The 20,341-nt window shown below is 38.6% G+C and overlaps 1 protein-coding gene across 1 annotated transcript in view; it reads right to left on the reverse strand.

The window, feature by feature from the left end:
• The window catches only part of dock5 (dedicator of cytokinesis 5), a 64,399-nt gene that overhangs the window by 4,567 nt on the left and 39,491 nt on the right, over positions 1-20,341 (reverse strand). Inside the window, exons 30-47 of the mRNA XM_049485669.1 lie at positions 15,040-15,140; positions 14,892-14,950; positions 14,292-14,446; positions 12,511-12,596; positions 11,691-11,847; positions 11,524-11,564; positions 11,358-11,448; positions 10,796-10,915; positions 10,501-10,590; positions 8,812-8,916; positions 8,049-8,190; positions 5,676-5,757; positions 5,370-5,454; positions 5,096-5,182; positions 3,747-3,923; positions 3,382-3,465; positions 521-658; positions 78-250 (exon numbers count right to left, since the gene is read on the reverse strand). Coding sequence (XP_049341626.1) covers positions 78-250; positions 521-658; positions 3,382-3,465; positions 3,747-3,923; positions 5,096-5,182; positions 5,370-5,454; positions 5,676-5,757; positions 8,049-8,190; positions 8,812-8,916; positions 10,501-10,590; positions 10,796-10,915; positions 11,358-11,448; positions 11,524-11,564; positions 11,691-11,847; positions 12,511-12,596; positions 14,292-14,446; positions 14,892-14,950; positions 15,040-15,140 — 1,973 coding nt within the window. The remainder of the gene's footprint in view (positions 1-77; positions 251-520; positions 659-3,381; positions 3,466-3,746; positions 3,924-5,095; positions 5,183-5,369; positions 5,455-5,675; positions 5,758-8,048; positions 8,191-8,811; positions 8,917-10,500; positions 10,591-10,795; positions 10,916-11,357; positions 11,449-11,523; positions 11,565-11,690; positions 11,848-12,510; positions 12,597-14,291; positions 14,447-14,891; positions 14,951-15,039; positions 15,141-20,341) is intronic.

A 20,341-nucleotide genomic window follows, 5' to 3' on the forward strand; every position in this document is an offset into this window, starting at 1 on the left:
TGAAAAACAAACACTTAAACAAAAATGGTTTAAGAGAAGAGACAGATGAAGACAGTAAAACAGGCCTGGGAGCATACTCTCGGCAAGCAGTTCTGGAGGAGTTTTCCTCAGAGGAGCCAGAAACACTGGGCTGCACAGATATGGAGGAGACGGTGGAGATGGTGGACATGCGTCTTAGTGTTGAGGACATGATATAAGGAACCACAACTGATCCAACACGACTCTTCTTCCTTTCAGTCAGTGGACAAGGCTGCAGACAAACACATAAGTGATTAAACAAAGGCAGAGATTAATAATACATGTGATTAACATTCAATATACACTCACCCGTCACTTTATTAAGAATATCTGTACACATATAAACTACCGCTTAAAAGTTTAAAAACACCCCTATTGTTTAGTAGTCCAGCATAACAAAAGAAATAAATCCTACCATACTGAGACTATAATATATAGAGGTAATGAAATATATTTGAGTTAATAAAGTGTATTAAATCTCAGCTGTAAAAGCAGCACTGACCAGGGTGATGACCCCATACTGTCTCTCCACTTTCTCCCTCAGCTCCTGGAAGCAGGTTAGCAGGCGGTTGTGAAGGGGCTTCAGCTGCTCTGTGGATTTCTCTCCGTGAATCTGAATCCCCTCTTCCAGCACGGGGATCTTAGAGACAATCCACACACCAGCATTTTACACTCCACTAATCCAATTAAAATCTTCAACAGTTTCAGACAAAACATTTAAACTAGGGATGCACAGAAATAAACATTGTCTGAAACTGAAACAAAACTATAATTAAACTGGCTTGTGAACCACCTTTGCAAGCACCTGTGTTGCTAAGTTCTACCTAGGCAGATGCAATCACCTGGGGATACCATAGCAGCAACCCAGATAGCAACAGTATGTTGGCCCAACGTTTGTAAATGTCGCACATCAAAATTCGATATCAGACCCACGCTCTGTGTTTGGCAGTTTTTTCAGAACGTTGGATAAAGTTCATTAAGGAGCAAAGATCGGCGTCAAAATGCCAAACTTTTTTCCAACGTCAGCTCCACGTTGGTCTTTAGCTTATTTCCACACACAGCCACACACACAAGTCTCACACACGGACACACTACACAAACACACTCACACACACTTTTATTAGAGCAGCGAACATGCACACAGTTACAATAACAAAGTTTAAGTATAAGCTACAGACCAACATACAACCAACGCTGGAAAAATGCAGACCTGTGTCTGTGTGTGTATTCACCATCCTATTCAGTGTGTTCCTATGCAGGTACCCTAGCCATCCAGTAGGTGGCAGCACCACCAGTAATGCATAGTGCAAGCAACCCCAGAAGAAGAAATAGGGGTGTGGCTTCACAGGTAACAAACCCACTGATCCCACAGGAACTCGTCCTCTCTGAGTTTGCCAACGTAGGGTAAACATCTTAACAGAGAGACAGGAAACAAGAACATCAAGACAACAAGGCCTCTCCTTTGTTCTATCAAGAGAACAAAGCAACCACCTCTAGGCGCACACCTTTAAAATGAGAACTCCCAACGTCAAGTATTGGTTGGCACCAAATGTCAGACCAACGTAAGCCCACTGGCCAAAATTACCAATTGCTATGTGAAACCATAGCAACTGCCTAGCAACACCATACTAACAACCTTGAATATCATGTCAAATGCCTAACAACCACTTAAGCCACAACCTGGAATACCACAGCAATCATCTGGCAATACCTTAGTATCCCCCTGGGATATGTAAGCAACCACCTAGCAAAACACACAGCCACACCTTAGCAACCATGTGTAAATAACACCACACCCACCCACCACACACAACACAAACATTCACACGTCTCACTAAATGCCAGAGACACTGCACACTCCACACACACACACAAACTACAGACTACACATCGCTCACGCCAAACCCCCCCCACACACACCCACTCACTGTACACCACACACCCAAACTCCAGACTACACATGACACACACCCAACATCCCACACACCCACTCACTGTACACCACACACCCACACCACACACAAAAACTACACACTACACATCACTCAGGCCAAACGCCACACACATCCACTTACTGTACACCACACACCCACACCACACACACAAACTACAGACTACACATCACTCAGGCCAAACGCCACACACACCCACTCACTGTACACCACACACCCACACCACACACACAAACTACACACTACACATCACTCAGGCCAAACGCCACACACATCCACTTACTGTACACCACACACCCACACCACACACACAAACTACAGACTACACATCACTCAGGCCAAACGCCACACACACCCACTCACTGTACACCACACACCCACACCACACACACAAACTACAGGCTACACATCACTCACGCCAAACATCACACACACCCACTCACTGTACACCACACACCCACACCACACACACAAACTACACACTACACATCACTCACGCCAAACATCACACACACCCACTCACTGTACACCACACACCCACACCACACACACAAACTACAGACTACACATCACTCACGCCAAACATCACACACATCCACTCACTGTACACCACACACCCACACCACACACACAAACTACAGACTACACATCACTCACGCCAAACATCACACACACCCACTCACTGTACACCACACACCCACACCACATTTTCTTCTGGTTAACGAAAGTGTCAGTTAATATAGTCATCATTTTTATTATTTTATGCTGCTTTTTAGTTATCGTCTCGCTTTCTTCTTAAAAAAAGGTTAGTTGGCGAAAACCAAATTAACACTGATCCACACTACAACAGCAACATCTTAGCAACCACTAGGGATACAATAGGTAACAACCTGGGATATCAGACACTCTCATGCAAAACCATATCACCACAAAGGAACCTGAATGCAACCACGTGAGCAACCATCTCACAATGCCATTGCAACCACATCGGGTACACACTCATTCACAGCACACACACTTTGACAAGTCATCTTAAAGTTCATTCACAAACTTTTTTTTTGGTCAATTATTGCAAATATTTATTATATATCCCAGCACAATACTTTTCCCTCAGCAGTGCAATTTTAGTCATATATTTACCTCAGTAGCTCCATTTTAATAAAACAATTGTCTTTAATAGTGCTACTCCAATCATATATGGTTAAACAATCTGATTAAACAATCCTTATGTTGCTGTAAGGAAATCAATACAAGTAAAATTAGTCATTGTTTAGTATAAATTATCCAACCAACATTTTACATTTTAAGCAAAATGTTTTTGTTTGCCAAATATGTGGTGCATCCCTTATTTAGCCAACCATAAAAAAATAACTGACTTGTAATTTTAAATTTAAAGAAGTGTAAGTGCCACCTGAAGAGCAATAAGGTGCTTGAGGACTTCAATGCGTTCTAGATCCTCAGGATGCTGCGTCATGTACGATTCAGTGAAGAATGCCTAGAATTAAACAAATGACGTCACCAGTGTGTTCTATCCAATTAGCAACAATGCACACGTCCCTGCTAAAGATATATTTCTGGAAAACATAATTACAATACATAATTACAATACCAATAAATGATGAAACAAATAAGTTGCAAATATGTGAGTGGTAACAGAATATGTTAAAGAAGTGCAGTCTGGGTTTGAATCTAAATTATATAAAACATTTTCTTAAGAACCAAAGAATATTAAATATATAAAAAAAAATAAATAAAAAAAAAAAACAGATCACTAACCTTTTCATAGTTGGCGAAGCCGCCCATGACCGCTGGGTCTACAATGCCATTGAGCATCATGGACAGTGGGTGAACAGGAAGAGAGCGGTCACATGCCTGTTGCTGAACCAGGTTACTGAGCTTCTCATTGGCCAGCTCCATAGTCTCTATGGCATTTTCCAATGGGCTGATCTCATCCTATTTGTTTGACATACATTTCCCACACATTATCAAATCTCAAAAACATATTAAAGAAACAACAAAAATGAAAGGTGACTGGACACGGTCACTTTCAGTCAAGCCACACAGTGCAGCACAGCAGCTGAGGTAAGAGCTCTGCAACGGAAGATTTGTTAATATTGAAGGTGTTAAGGTGAGGAAGGCTTTTAAATTATTCATTATATAACAATTTTAGCATGTTTTCTCATTCATTACCAAAACAAGAACTTACTAATAAATATAAAGATGAACCAGCCTTTCCCCCATTTCAACTCTGTTTGCACAAAACTGTTCCAGAAGGGAGCCTCTTCTAAAGATGGCACACAAGAAAAGCTGCAGTTTTCTAAAGCAAACAAGCAGTCTAAGATCATGGATCACTGGAACAATGTGCTGTGGTCTGCAAAGGACAAGACATACTTGTTCAGATGGTGTCCAGTATGTCTGGTGGTGTCCGGGTAAGAAGTGACAGGGCAACTGTCCCTTGCAGTCAAGTATGGTGGTGGTAGATCTGTGAAGTCATTATGGACGAGTGGAAGAGGATTCCAGTAGTAACCTTGGCAGCTTTAGTGAACTCCATGCCCAAGAGGGTTAAAGTCAGTGCTGGATAATAATGGTTGTCACACAAAGCGTCGACACTTTGGGCATAACTTAGACATGTTCACTAAGGGGTGTACTCACTTGTGTTGCAGCTTATTAGACATTAATGGCTGTGCGTTGAGTTATTTTTATCTATACTTTACACAAGCTGTACACTGACTATTCAAAGTTACATCCAAGTTTAATTTCTATAGCATTGTCTCCTGAAAAGATCTAATAAAATAACTGCAGGAATGTGAGGGGTGCACTTACTTCAGGGGTATACTGTATTATTGTGTTTTTGGGGTTTCGTTTTGGTTTTAATTAAATCTATTACTGAAAAACACTGCATGGCTCACTCTGCTGCACTGAGGAACAGAACTGTTGAGAACTGAGAACTGTTGTGCATCACTGTGTGGCATTAGCATCTTTAATACACTAAAGAATAAAAAATAGCTGTGTATTATACCTGTGTATATACTATTTTTGGAACAGGTACAGTATAAACTGACAAAGACGGATAGCTGTCAATTAAGGATGCACCAGCCAGTTAAATTCACACTATTGCTACTCACCACAGATACAGATTTCACTTCAAACCACTTGAGGATTCCGGGAAAGCGGTAGGCTGTGATGTAGGTGGTCCTTTCAATCCACATAGTCTGTAAAGCAAACAACTACTAAAGAAAAGCACAAAGAAAGAAACTATCGGACTGACACAGCCTGTCTGATCTAAACTGCACAAAACTGCGGAGAACTGTGGTCAATCAAAATAAATCAAACTGATCTGCACTGCCTGAAATTTCTGTAAATCAATTAAACATGAACATAAAGGATTTGCCAACTTACAGCAAACTCATTGTCTGGATCTTTCTGGCCTTTCCTGAATGGTCTGGAGTACTGGAACTGGTCCACCTCGTTTGTTCTGTAGTAACTGGGATGGGCAACAAGGAAAGAGTAAATATAAAGTACAATATATCTTACACTAATAAACCTGTCACAATAAATAGTTTCTTGGAAGAAAATCCCCCAAAAAAATGCTGTACATTAAAAAATGATTCATAGTCTAATCAGAACATGGATTGGAGGAGTGTCGGCTAACGTAATCATTGTAAGAGACTGTTACAGGTATAGATGATATTTGTTACTTCATACTTAAGGATTTGTTCTGGAACTCCCTTGTCTTTGAACTGTGAAGGTAAATGAAGGACAGGTTTGACAGTGAAGCACTGAATATCTGAGATGCTGAAGTGAAGGATCAAAAAAAGGCAACAATTTTTAGCAACTGAACATTGTTGTGAAGACCTCATCAAATGTTTAGTCACTGTCATTTCTGTTTTTTATGATTTATTTCTACCCAAGTTAGAATGCCAATTACACAATCCCTGTTCATATGAACTCCCCTGATAATGAGTAATGTTTCCAACACTAGGAGGGTGAGGATAAATGCATGTGTTCTCTGAAACCTGTGAAGTCAAACTCTGTCTCTTTGCTGAAAAAAAAATTACTTGCAATTTACACCGCAAACTAAATTATTATGCAAATTGGATTTAAGAGTCATAAAGATTCATTTTTTGTTTCTCAATTAAACTCATGGATGGTATTGTGTCTCAGGGCTCTTTGGATCGCTGTAATCAATCTCAGATACCTGCAATAATTAGTTTGCCAGGTGAGCCCAATTAAAGGAAAAGTACTTATGAAGGATGTTCCACATTATTAAGCAGGCCACGGGTTTCAAGCAACATGGGAAAGAAAAAGGATCTCTCTGCTGCCGAAAAGCATCAAATGGTGCAATGCCTCGGACAAGGAATGAAAACATTAAATATTTCACGAAAACCTAAGCGTGATCATCATACTTTGAAGAGATTTGTGGCTGATTCAGAGCACAGACAGGTTTGTGCTGATAAAGGCAAAATGAGGAAGGTTTCTGCCAGGCAAGTTCATCAGATTCATCCGAAGAAGAGCAGCTGCTAAAATGCCGTTAATCAAATCAAATCAAATTTATTTGTATAGCGCTTTTTACAACTGGTGTTGTCACAAAGCAGCTTTACAGAAACATGATTACAGGACAAAGAATCAGGCAAAACATTAAACATAGAAAATACAGAATACAGAACCCCCAGTGAGCGCAGAGGCAAGGAAAAACTCCCTCAGAGCTGCAGGAGGAGGAAGAAACCTTGGGAGCAAAACTCACATAAAAGAGGGGACCATCCTTCCACTGGTCAAACGTCTTTCAAATTATTTTTTAAAAGTCTTAATACGTCCACATAGGTCATATATATTCAAGAGTATAGCAGCGTCACTAATGGAAGCACCAGCAAACAGGTATTTAATGCTGCTGGTGCCTCTGGAGTCCCGCGAACCTCAAGGTGTAGGATTCTTCAGAGGCTTGCTGTGGTGCATAAACCTATTCAGCCATCCCTAACCAGAGCTCACAAGCAGAAACGGCTGCAGTGGATCCAGACATACATGAAAACTCATTTCTAAACTTGTTTTCTGATGAGTGTTGTGTAACCCTGGATGGTGCAGATGGATGGAGAAGTGGATGGCCACCTCATCCATACGAGGCTGTGATATCACGAGGAGGAGGCGGAGTTGTGTTTTGGGCCGGAATCATGGGGAGAGAGCTGGTAGCCCCCTTTAGCTCCCTAAAAGTGTGAAAATGACCTCAGTAAAGTATACAGAGTTTCTAACCACTTTCTGTCATGCTAAAAAAGAAGAACCATGTCTTCTGGAGCAAAATCATCTGCATGCATGATAACGAACCATCTCATGCTGCAAAGAATACCTATTTTGCTCTGGGCATAAAAGGAGAGAAAGTCACAGTGTGGCCATCATCTTCCCCTGACCTCAACTCTATAGAGAACCTTAGGAGTATCATCAAGCAAAAGCTCTATGAGGGTGGGAGGCAGTTCACATCAGAATCACAGACATCATGCAAAGAAATTCAAGCAGAAACTTTCCAAAAACTCAAGTTCAATAGATGCAAGAATTAAGAAGGTGATATCAATGTTAACATGTAACTGTTAGGATGTTTTTCAGTTCTTTACAACCTATAAAATGTTTTGAAACTCTGCTGTGCATAATAATTTGGATTAGTACATTGTATTATATATATATTTTTAAGAATATACTGTTATCATCTGGAAGTTTGTTCAATAACATTCGATGTATATTCTAACAGGGGATGAATTTTATTACACTGATTATTATTTGCATCGACCATTTAGGAAAATAAGGGAAAAATATACTTTGCATAATAATTTGGAACGCAGTGTATATAGAAAAACACAGATCCACCTACCTGATAAAAAAACAATAAAAACAAAGGATTCAGAGGTGAAACACTCAGTAGATAGATTTAAATGTATGGAATATATCTTTTTTTAATTCTGAATCTCACAAGATTCAAATTCATACACAGCTAAATTTTTCCAGGTTATCAAAATACCAGTGTATTTAATTCAATGTACAAAATGCAGTTATCCTCCTGATTGTGCGTTAATGTTTAGTACTGCTGGAGGATACGCTGGCAGGGTGAGTTGAAGACAGAGGCACCAGGGGGCGCTGTGCTAGTCATCCTGACGGCATTGGGAAACTGAGAGAGCAATTTCAGACTGAAGTCCTCCAGCCATTCATACTCTTTACCCCGATAGATGAACACTTTATTCTGTAGGAGGAAAAACAAACATTTTTACAGAACTGTGATCGTGAAACCGATTTCATATGAACACTAAGATTTGTTTTGATTTAAACACTTACACTTTTACTCCTTAAGTATTAAAAGCTTTATAGTTATTTAAAAGCTTTTGTTGAACTATAGGGTGCACTTAACCCCTTTGATTTCCCAAAAATCAGTTTTGTTTGCTTAACTTGGTTGAGCTTTACAGGTCTTGTCACCCAGCTGTGAAAACTCTGAATTAGAAGGAAAACATGGTGAAAACATGGTGACACCCCTGTTTCTTACTAGTGTTGCGTAATGCGCCTTATAATCCGGTATAAAGATCAGAAGACCAGAAAATGGACATTTATTGATTTATACAGTGTGAGAATTAAGGTCTATTATTTTCTCCACATTACCCACTTTAATCTTGTTTAAAAACAGCAAATAAATGATAACCCCTGCCAGGTTGTTAAGGGTTTTTTTTACTTTCTCTGAACCAAATCCTATAGTAAGATTTTTAGGCTAGAGAAATGGATAATCAGAGAAATCATTTTTTGATTGGTCTCATACTTTTTTCTGGAGCTGTAAATATGATTTGTTTATCTGCCTTTAATTTGTGTCACTTACCCTGAGAAAAGATGGAAAGCCCTGGCCGTAATATCCTACTGCAAAGTATTCAGGCTGAGGTCTCATTGCGTGCATGATGTTCTCATAAAACTGTGCTTGCTGTTTCTGTGTATAAAAAAAAACATCATAAGTGATAACACTATATGTGGATTTATCCTTTTACTTTTAGCAAAAAATAATTACTAAAAGGAGTGTGAAATCTGCTGCTGGAATAAAAGGCGGCTTTCTAAACAGCATAAAACGACGAGCAGTGTTAACAGGTAGGGATGTTCCCGATCCAATCATCTGATCAGAAATCAGGGCTGATCACCTTATTTACAAAGGATCAGAATCGTGTAGAAAAGAGTTCTCTAAAATGTAACGTTACGTCCCGGGTTTACTGTAGACCCTGCTGCATCCACTTATAATACTCTCTTGAGCACACACACACACACACACACACACACACTTCCTCTAAAAAAAAAAAAAAAAAAAAAAAAAAAAAAAACTCAGTAACTTAGCAACTGAATAATGCATCAAAACACTTACAATACAATACAATACAATAAAAAAAGTTTAGTCTAGTCTATTCTGCCAGGCCTAAATCATACTATACTACTATTACTGTCTCCCTCCCAAATATACCAGAAATACCAGCATTAATAAATAAATTATGATCTTAATTACGACTCAGCACAGAATGGTTGACCATTTATTTTAAGAAAATATGCATATGTAAATGCAAATTTTTAAATGGTCATTTAGTACCTGTTTATTTAGTGCTAAAACTGGCTGTTTGAGATCGTTGGTTTAATAAAAAAAAGTAATTAAAAGGGTGAATTTGGGTGTGTTCATTCTTTTACTGCACTGCCAAGGTATCATATCGGGACTCGATACTCGGACTCAAATAACTAAAACTGTGGTGCAAACAAATGTGATCTGGACATGCATATTTACATGATATTTTTATATCTGTAATAGACTGAGAAACATTATTACAGCAAGTGCTTATGGAGCATAATCATAGTCACCATTTCTGTCCCAAACAAAATTCAACTGTTATTAACCTTTTATGGCTGAACTAACTTTATTACATCAATCCTGACATAGGGTGTGCTAACACACTACTGTTCATTCTGTTAATCCAGCTGCATGTGTTTAAAAAAAGGGGATGTTTTAATTTTTCACATGACTGCAGTTAAGACCTGAGCGACTGAGACTAAAGCATCTTAACCCTTTGATGCTTAACATACGTATTCCACCCTTATGCGCAACATGGGTCAAAAACGACCCGCATTCATTTTCTATGTAGATAAAAAAACAAATTAAGCAGAGTGAAGGTTAACTGAATGTTACTGAGAAATGTATACACAATTCCACATTGCATCATAACTTTACAAATACAGTCATTCTACATTAGTTAAACGTTCATGTCCTTTATTCAGGACAGGAGTTGACTATATTTGTTTACATTTGGTCAGTAAGCTGGCGACATCACCATTACAGAAAAATCTGCACAATGTATTATCTATTATTAACTGTAACACTAGAGCATTAATTATCAGCAGGTTATAACTATAACTAACAGCTCAAGAGCAGAAAATGCTCCTATCCCTAAGTCCTGACAATAAAATCTTCACCAATAATAAACATCACATGCTGGTGTTACTGAAGGGTTAACATGCTCTTCTGATGTGAGGCATGACTTACCAGCAGCTGGCTGAGCTCCATAAAATCAAACATCTGATTCTCCTGCATTTTGGCGAGCTGCTTGCTCATCTCAATGGCCTTTTCCCACATCTGTACATAAATAACCGAATAAATTATATTTTTTATATACAAAAAGCAATGATTCACAGTATAATGAAGTGTTGAGTCGTTTGTTGTATCTATTCACCAATTCCAACAGAGATGATTTTCCTCTTTAATCTTTCAAAGTGTTTAAGCAGTACTATTACTGGAGCAGTAGTTTATAGTGAACACAGTGAACTGTGCTTTAACTCACTTTTCCTTTATCTAAACAACAAATAATGTCCTGGAAGAGTCGTTCCTTCAGCTCTTGCTGGGTACATGCTGGGGTCCCTTCAAATGGGATCAGGTGGGGGGCACAGGGCTTATCTGACCACTTAAAACAGAAAATTTACATTCAGAGTCAGGAAATGCTGAGATTTATTTATAAAAAACAATAAAAAGAAAGTGAAAGCAGCAGCAGTATTATATTGGAGTAACACTGACTGAAAGTTTCCATTTATCATCAACATATATTTTACTTTTTTTATTATAATCTAGAGATGGTGTTCTTAACATACTGTTCTAATAATAACTGAGCCCTTACAGCAAACATATATCACCCTTTTACTTTTATTGTTTTCTTTAATATTGCAAGTTATATTTTATAATCCTTCTGGATTTAAAAATATATGTATAAATAAAAAATTAATAAGCATTAAAATGTTTAAACATTCGTACAATTGGGCACTGCAGAGATTAATTTCCATGCCAGGATAAACTCTCAGCAAACAGTTTAATATAACAGTAACAGAGTAACACATTATAGAGGAGCAGACCTGCAGCAGTTCAGCGTGCAGCAGCAGAGTGTAAGCAGCCTCAGTGTAGTTTTCACAGTCTAAATGCAGATCACGCAATTTATACAAATACCTGAGGAGAGGAGCAGCACGTCAGATCATCATAAAGTTACTGTAATAAATAACTACCATTATCTCTCACACTCACCGGATATAGATGTCTTCCCTTTTCTTCTCTTTGTAAAAGTTCTGCAAATCAAAATATAAAACCAAGAACAGAAACATGATTCATACGTCCTGAACTACCCTCAGAACATGAGGCCGTGGCTTTTCCTTGTAGGTAACAGGTAACTAACTGGGATGACTGTGTCTCACCAGCACATTGACGGTGCAGCTCATGCGCAGTTCTGGGCTCTCATCGTGGGTAATCGTACGATACGCCAGCAGGTTCTCCAGCAGGGATCTCAACAGCCCCGCCAGTGCCTCACCGGACTGAGACAGATACCTGTGACGCCTGCTGTGCTCCAACAGCCTGCACATAAACACACATATACCAACACACATACAATCACCAACGAGTTGAAGGCAAGAAGGGTGGAGTTAAATCCAGGGCAATCCTGGAATAAAACCCGTTAGAGGCTGCAAAACTAGTTCTTCACTCACCTGTACACCTGCACTCTGTGATGTGACAGTAAATATATATTGAATCAAAAGACTTGAGACTTTAAAGGAAATTCACCTTCCAGCAAGACAATGACCCTCAACATACAGCTCCTGACCTAAATCCTAGTGAGCTTCTGTGGCAAGACATTAAAATTGCTGTTTACAGATGCTCTCCATCCAACCTGGCTGAGCCTAAGCTGTTTTTGCAAAGAAGAATAAACAAAAAAAACAGGTGGAGCAGGGGAGATAGAAATGACATAATTTATATTATTTTGTACATTTTTTAAGGGGCGAGTAAAAAAAGTATGTGCATGTTTCTGGAAAAACAAAAAAGTGGGCGTGGCATCGGGATGGTTACCATCAATCGCTATGATATCTTCAATCGGCACAACCCTAGACAAAATGTGAAAAAGCTCAAGAGATATGAATATTTTTGCAAGCCACTGAATACTTCATGAATTAATTAATACCACTGTTCAATAGAAGTACATTAACGAGGCTGTGTATCGGTAATGTCAGAAAGCATACTTACGTTTTCTCCAGTAAGATTTTGTACTGCTCGTCACCTCCACCTCCTTCTACCTCTTGATCGAGTTTAGTTATCAGTTCCTGTTCAAACTGCAACACAAACACCATCCTTAATCTTCACCCACTGAAACCTCCAGAGACCCATATAACATCACATACATTTTCCTACTTAACTACAACGCCCAAATTATACAACGTCTCACAAAAATTGTAAATATTTAATTATACCTTTTCATGAGACAACACTGAAGATATTACACTCTTATACAATGTAAAGCAGTCAGTGTACAGACTGTAACGTGCTACTATTTCCAATCCAGTAATCCAAACAAAGTTACTTATTTAAATCACTGTGCGTTCATTTTTTTTTAAAGATTGTCGCGGCTGGACGAGCTGAAAGAATGGAGGAGATGTTTACAGTCATCACTTTATTGCTGGATCTGCACGCACGGACACACACACGCACGGACGGACACGCGCACGCATGCATGGACACGCGCACGCACGGACGGACACGCGCACGCACGGACGGACACGCGCACGCACGGACGGACACGCGCAAGGCCTAAACTCCATTGAGCATGTGTGGGGCATCCTTAAAACACAAGGTGGAGGAGCACAAGGTTGTTTACATCCACCAGCTCTGTGATGTTTGGCCATTTTCACTTGTTCTCACTTTTGTTGCCAGGGGTTTAGACATTAATGGCTGTGTGTTGAGTTTTTATTGTTATATAACCGGTATACTGACTACTTTGTTGTATCAAAGTGTCATATCTTCAGTGTTGTCCCATGAAAATAGACAACAAAAATATGTACAAAAATGAGAGATGTGCTCTCTTTTGTGAGATACTGTAAGTAGTTTGGATATTTCAGCATTATTAGTACTTTTATATAAAACAAGAAATAATTTGGTGTTTGATGGACGTCATATTTCACATTTTTTAGAACAGCTTTATTTAACTAAACAAACATTAAAATTCACAATGAGCTAAAGTGTCTGAAAGTTGAAGACTCAAAAAAAACTAAGACAACAAGAGAGAAACTAAGACAATAAGATACTCAACAAAAAAAATGACGTGGTAAACTGTAATTTACAGAGGCATTAAAGAATGGAATTGATTGCCTGCTCCAATTCTCAAGACTTACAGTAAAACAAAGTTTAAAACTAATAAAAAAAAAACATTATCTTAAGCATAAGGAGAATAGATTAATAACTGCCTACATGCAGAATAGAGGGTATAAGGGATGGATAATTAGCAGCTATACAATTTCTTTTTTAAGTTCCTTAATCCTACTATCCTTATATTGTGTATGAATTGTGTCTGAATTTGGGTACGTCTACTATACAACTATGTGCATTTATCTAGAACGTGTGATTTATATTTGATAAGTATGCCATGTTGGTTGAACCTCAGGAAGAATAGCGGCTATTTGCGACTGCAGCTAATGAAGATCCAAATAAAAACAAAACTGTGTGTGGACGGCGCTTTACTGTTGGGGGCGCATCATAAACAAGAGCTCTTTTAACCCTGAATTGGTTATCTGGTTGTTTGACACTAGGTACACACTGCTCCCCTGCCAACAGGCTCCTCCAAATGCTTTTCCAAACATGTTTCCAAAAATGTTAAAAAAACAAGCACATCATTCATAATCTACACACCTACTCATATTTAAATGAATTAATGTTAAATAAAATATAGTAGCATTTAAATATAATACCATATTCCTTTCAAAGCAAAGAGTCATAGCTGTTCCAGTAGCACTGCCTGTGCTGAGGAGACTCACCGTTTGGAAGGTGTGAGTGGGGCTGAGGTGATGTTCACACTGCATCATATCGAAGAAGATAGGGATTGTGGCTTTCCTCAGCTCAGGTTCAGGAACTAGTGTGGCCTTCAGGATGGGTCCAACCATCGCAGGAATAAACTTCATCTTATGAGGACCTGGTGATCATGGAGATGCACTGTTACCAAAGTTAAAAGCTCATAACCCACCTGATGATCCAACATGTTCGACTAGAGTCCTTTATTTTTGTTCCAGTGAGTGGTGAGAGGACAAAATATACTAATTAATGCCATTCATGTGCTTCTGCGACCATCCCAGCATAGCCAAAACAGGGATTATTGAGCAACCACAGCACTGCTAAGGGAGCGGATACAAAAGCATGAAGAGACCAGAACAGCAAACTCAGTCTCCACCTGCTCATTCACATATTATCATACCAAACAAACAGAATTACAACTTGATAGAGCTGGCTAGGCTTAAACACAGAGTGTGACAGAGACCTCACTAAAATCACTACGTTCATCAGAAATGATCAATGTGCAGACAGGAGACACAATGTATAACTATGGTTGTCTTGCACATTAACAACAAAAATGCCCTTACCAAGATTGTACCACACATCTCTCAGCTTAAATCCAATGCTTTTCCTCATGTCTCCGTACCTGCAAATAAACATTTCATAGACAGCAACAAATTCAGCTCACAGTGGATTTTAAGGAAAGCATGTGTTGTGCTCTATAAATAAACTTACTTATTGAGAATGTTATTGCGTTTCTCTGCAGAGAAGGTCTCCAGCTGCAGGGATTTGTGGGTAATGAAGGCCACAGTGAGGTGAAAGTAATTGTTCCATAGCTGTGCAGCAATAACGGAAATAACGAGATACAATGCATTTAACAAGAGTAACAACATTTAACAATTATATACAGCATTTATAAGTATTTATTAAAAAAAGTCATGTCATTCTTTGTCAAAATGTTTTGTATTTTGATTAATTGAGAGAGTGGAACAGTGACCATTTGAAACAGGAGTGAGACAAAATATTGATCTTGTGATATATTGTACCATATGTGATTCATTATTGATGCATGGTGTCAAACACTGATATTTTTACTGAAACCTAAGCGCTCTTAAAAAAAGACTTACACCCCCCAATTCGATTTACTAATGTCACTGCTTCATTACTCCACATGGTAGCGGTATAATCATATGAATAAAGTAAACCTGCGATGAAGAATATTGGTTGTGAAATTCTAAATAGTGATAAAACAGTTCTCCTATTAGGCCCCAAAGCTGCTAGAAATAAATCATCAGACTTAATGCTAAATCTGGTTCAGCAGCTAAAAATGTTGGAGTTATTATAGATTCAGATTGCCAAGCTAAGAAATGCCCTATCACATGACGCAGAAAAATTAGTACATGCCTTCATTACCACAAGGCTAGATTATTGTAATGCGCTACTGTCTGGATGTTCCAGCAGTAACTTAAATAAACTTCAGCTAGTTCAAAATGCTCCAGCCAGGGTCCTTACTAAAACTAGAACATTTGAGCATATTAGTCCAGTCCTGTCAGCACTGCACTGGCTTCCAGTCAAATTCCACATAGACTATACAATTCTCCTGTTAACGTATAAAGCCCTACACGGGCTCGCTCCTGAGTATTTAAGAGAACCTCCTCTCCTATTATGAGCCACCGCGATTACTTAGATCTCAGGGTTCTGGTTTCTTAGTAGTTCCTAAAATTCAGAGGAGCTCTGCAGGAGGAAGAGCTTTCTCTTATAAGGCGCCTCAACTCTGGAATAATCTTCCCAAATCTGTTAGGGACTCAATCTTTAAGAGGCAATCTTTAAGGCAAAAAACTTACTTGTTTAGTTTAGCTTTTGGTAATTAATGTTTTTTTCCTTTAGATAAGGCTGCAGATTCAGGGGTTCATGGACAGAGGGAATTGTGGTAAACTGAGATGCTGGTGCTGTTGTTCTCGCACTGCACACGGTCACTCAGGTTTGTGGACGGTGGAGTGGGTGGATGCCAGTGTTTCAGGGAGCCTCCATGTCTATGTTACCTTCTGGCTCTCTCCCTTTAGTTAGGCTGTTTTATTTAGATCTGCCGGAGTCATTAGCCACACTCTGATACTGTTTTATATTCTCTGTTTTACATAAATCCAGTCAAAACTAATTCCATCTCTCTGCCTTCCTCCGAGTTACTGACTGCCCACCTGTCTGACCCGATACTGATGGATGTTGGACCCCCAGACTCTCATGTCCCCCTTCTGAAGTCAGTCTTCTCCATCCATCACCCACCACAGATCAGCTGCTCATCATCCATATCACTCTCCACTACAGATTACACCCCAGCTTACATGAACTCTAACTGCTTCCATTAGTGACGCTGCTATACTCCTGAATATATAAAACCTATGTGGATGTATAAAGACTTTTTAAAATTAATTTAAAAGCCGTTTGACCAGTGGTAGGATGGTCCCCTCTTTTATGTGAGTTTTGGTCCTCCCAAGGTTTCTTCCTCCTCCTGCAGCTCTGAGGGAGTTTCTCCTTGCCTCCGCGCTCACTGGGGGTTCTGTATTCTGTATTTTCTATGTTTAATGTTTTCTTTGTCCTGTGATCATGTTTCTGTAAAGTTGCTTTGTGACAACACCAGTTGTAAAAAGCGCTATACAAATAAAATTTATTTGATTTTGATTTGATAATTCTTGTCATTTATTAATTTAGAAGTATTTTATACTCTTCAGATGGCGTAAAGTTTCGTAGAGAATTTACTTGTATTGTATCGAGTATCACAGAATCAGAGTATCATTATTTTATTGTTATCGTGTGTAATGTATCGTGATAATATTGTATCGTGAGATGTTCTGTAACTTTTACACCTGGAACAACATTAAACCTGGGTTAATGATTTGAAGGATAGGTAGAGCAGGTCATCAATACATACACCTGCAGACCCTGGTTCTTTATTTAATATTAGATTTTTTGAAGGAACATTCAATCCAAGCAATATGTTTTCTGCACATAGATACAGATACACTAAAGATACACTATATTGCCAAAAGTATTCTTTCAATCAACCAACTCATTGAATTCAAGCGTTCAATCACTTCCATGTCCACAGGTGTATAAAAGCAAGCACCTAGGCTTGTATACTGCTTCTAAAAATATTAAAATAAAGCCAGTCGTGAAATTTCCTTGTCACAATATCAACTACAATGTGTAATTAAATATTTTTTTATTTAGTTCATTTAAAACAGAACAAAATGTGCACAAAATCTGCAAAATAACTGTTGGTGACCTAAAAATAGTATCATGAGCTTTTACTAAAGGACATGGACCAGATATATTTCATCAGTAAATCCATTCCTTAATAAATTATGCAAAACAGTACATAAACCATAGATTTCACGTATTAATGTAAACAATTCACTTGTTTCTAAATTTTTTTTTTATGACACGCTGAAACAAATGATTAAAAGAAATCCACTACATCCATCTTCTAACTAACTAATTAACTAAATAAATTGTCCTTCATTATGGCTTACAGTAAGTCCTGCAATCCTAAATTAATAAACAAAACATAAAATAGTTATTAGCGGATCAGGTACAGGGCAAGTTGGACATTATATATATAGTTTTTTTTCTCAAACCTTGACTGCCTTTCTAATATCCAATTCCAAAGTTAAGCTAACTGACTAATCACTATGTTTTATTAAATACACAGTGGGTTTGATCTGCAAAACAATGGGTGGCTACTGGATAATTATTTGGGGCCAAAACCCCGGAAGCTCAGGTCAGGTGACGCCCCTGATCAGGAAAAGTAATGGAATAACAGATCATTTAACATAAAATTCTGTGTTTTTTTATTAATAATTAAAAAACACTAATAATGTGATATTTGGTCAGTGTTTGCTATCTGTTATGCGCAACCTTACAGCAGGACAATTTAAATAAATAAATTGCATTATATTATGTTACAGCTGCTGAGGTATTAAACATATCTGAACAAAAATAAATAATCCTCTGTTGCGCTTTGTTGAGCTTTAATGCCATGTTATTTAAAAAAAAAAAAACATATCCTCTTTTTTTCTCACTGACTTTTTTCTGGACAGGTCTTATGCCACTTTGAACATATCTGAACAAAAAGTAAAATAAATATCTGTTACAGCAGCTGAGCTTTACAGCCAAGCTATGAGAAAAAAAATCTCGCCAACTTATTTTCTGGACAGCTCTTTGACCACCTCAAAGTTTTTAAGAGAGGAAACACAAGTGTGTCAATGTGCTCTTTAGTCAGTGTAACACATCTAGGACTGTAGATAATGTCTATTAATCTTTAAATAAATCTGTCAGAAAGATGCTTTGGTAAGTTTGGCTTCTTTAGTCTTTAGGTTTAAAGCATGGTTTGCAGACCGGTTTTGATGTGTCCACGGTGTTGCCCTGACTGTCAGATATGTAAGGGTGGTTGACATACAGTACAGGCCAAAAGTACTGGACACATCTTCTCATTCAAAGTGTTTTCATTATTTTTATGACTATTTATGACTAAACATGTTTTATATTCTAGTTTCTTCAAAATAGCCACCCTTTGCTCTGATTACTGCTTTGCACACTCTTGGCATTCTCTCTATGAGCTTCAAGAGGTGGTCACCTGAAATGTTTTTTAGGCATGTCTTATCAAGGTTAATTAGTGGAATTTCTTGCTTTATTAATGGGGTTGGGACCATCAGTTGTGTTGTGCAGAAGTCAGATTACTACACAGCTGACAGCCCTATTGGACAACTGTTAAAATTCATATTATGGCAAGAACCAATCAGCTAACTAAAGAAAAACAAGTGGCCATCATAACTTTAAGAAATGAAGGTCAGTCAGTCTGGAACAACCATCAAGCGCTACAACGAAACTGGCATACATGAGGACAGACCCGGGAAAGAAAGACCAAGAGTCACCTCTGCTTCTCAGGAGAAGTCACCAGCCTCAGAAATCGCAAGTTAACAGCAGCTCAGATCAGAGACCAGTTGAATGCCACCCAGAGTTCTAGCAGCAGACCCATCTCTAGAACAACTGTTAAGAGGAGACTGTGCAAATCAGGCCTTTATGATCAAATTACTGCTAGGAAAGCACTGCTAAGGAGAGGCAACAAGCAGAAGAGATTTGTTTGGGCCAAGAAACACAAGGAATGGACATTAGACCAGTGGAATTCTATGCTTTGGTCTGGCGAGTCCAAATTTAAGATCTTTGGTTCCAACCGCCGTGTTTTTGTGAGACGCAGAAAAGGTGAATGGATGGATAACACATGCCTGGTTTCCACTGTAAAGCATGGAGGAGGAGCTGTGATGGTATGGGGGTGACACTGTTGGGGATTTATTCAAAATTGAAGGCACAGCATGGCTACCACAGCATCCTGCAGCGACATGTCCATCCCATCTGGTTTGAGTTTAGTTGGACGATTATTTATTTTTCAGCAGGACAATGACCCCAAACACACCTCCAGGCTGTGTAAGGGCTATTTGACCAAGAAGGAGAGTGATGGAGCGCTGCAGCAGATGACCTGACCTCCACAGTCACCAGACCTGAACCCAATCCAGATGGTTTGGGGTGAGCTGGAGCACAGAGTGAAGGCAAATGGGCCAACAAGTCCTAAACACCTCTGGGAACTCCTGGAAAACCATTTCAGTTTTCTCTACCTCTTGAAGCTCATTGAGAGAATGATGCCAAGAGTGTACAAAGCAGTAATCAGAGCAAAGGGTGGCTATTTTGAAGAAACTAGAATATAAAACATGTTTTCAGCTATTTCACCTTTTTTTGTTAAGTACATGAAACTCAACATGTTCATTCATAGTTTTGATAAGTTCAGTGAGAATCTACAGTGTAAATAGTCATGAAAATAAAGAAAACATTGAATGAGAAGATGTGTTCAAACTTTTGGCCTGAACTGTATTTGGCTGAAATGTTTTTTTTTAAATAAAAAACTCAAAATTATTTCATGGAAATCACTGGGTTATTATTCTACCAACTCTCATCTTTCCAAATCTATATATGGTCTTGTAGATTTTTT

Source organism: Astyanax mexicanus, chromosome 12 (genome assembly GCF_023375975.1).
Source record: "Astyanax mexicanus isolate ESR-SI-001 chromosome 12, AstMex3_surface, whole genome shotgun sequence".
In the NCBI taxonomy this organism is placed as follows: domain Eukaryota; kingdom Metazoa; phylum Chordata; class Actinopteri; order Characiformes; family Acestrorhamphidae; genus Astyanax; species Astyanax mexicanus.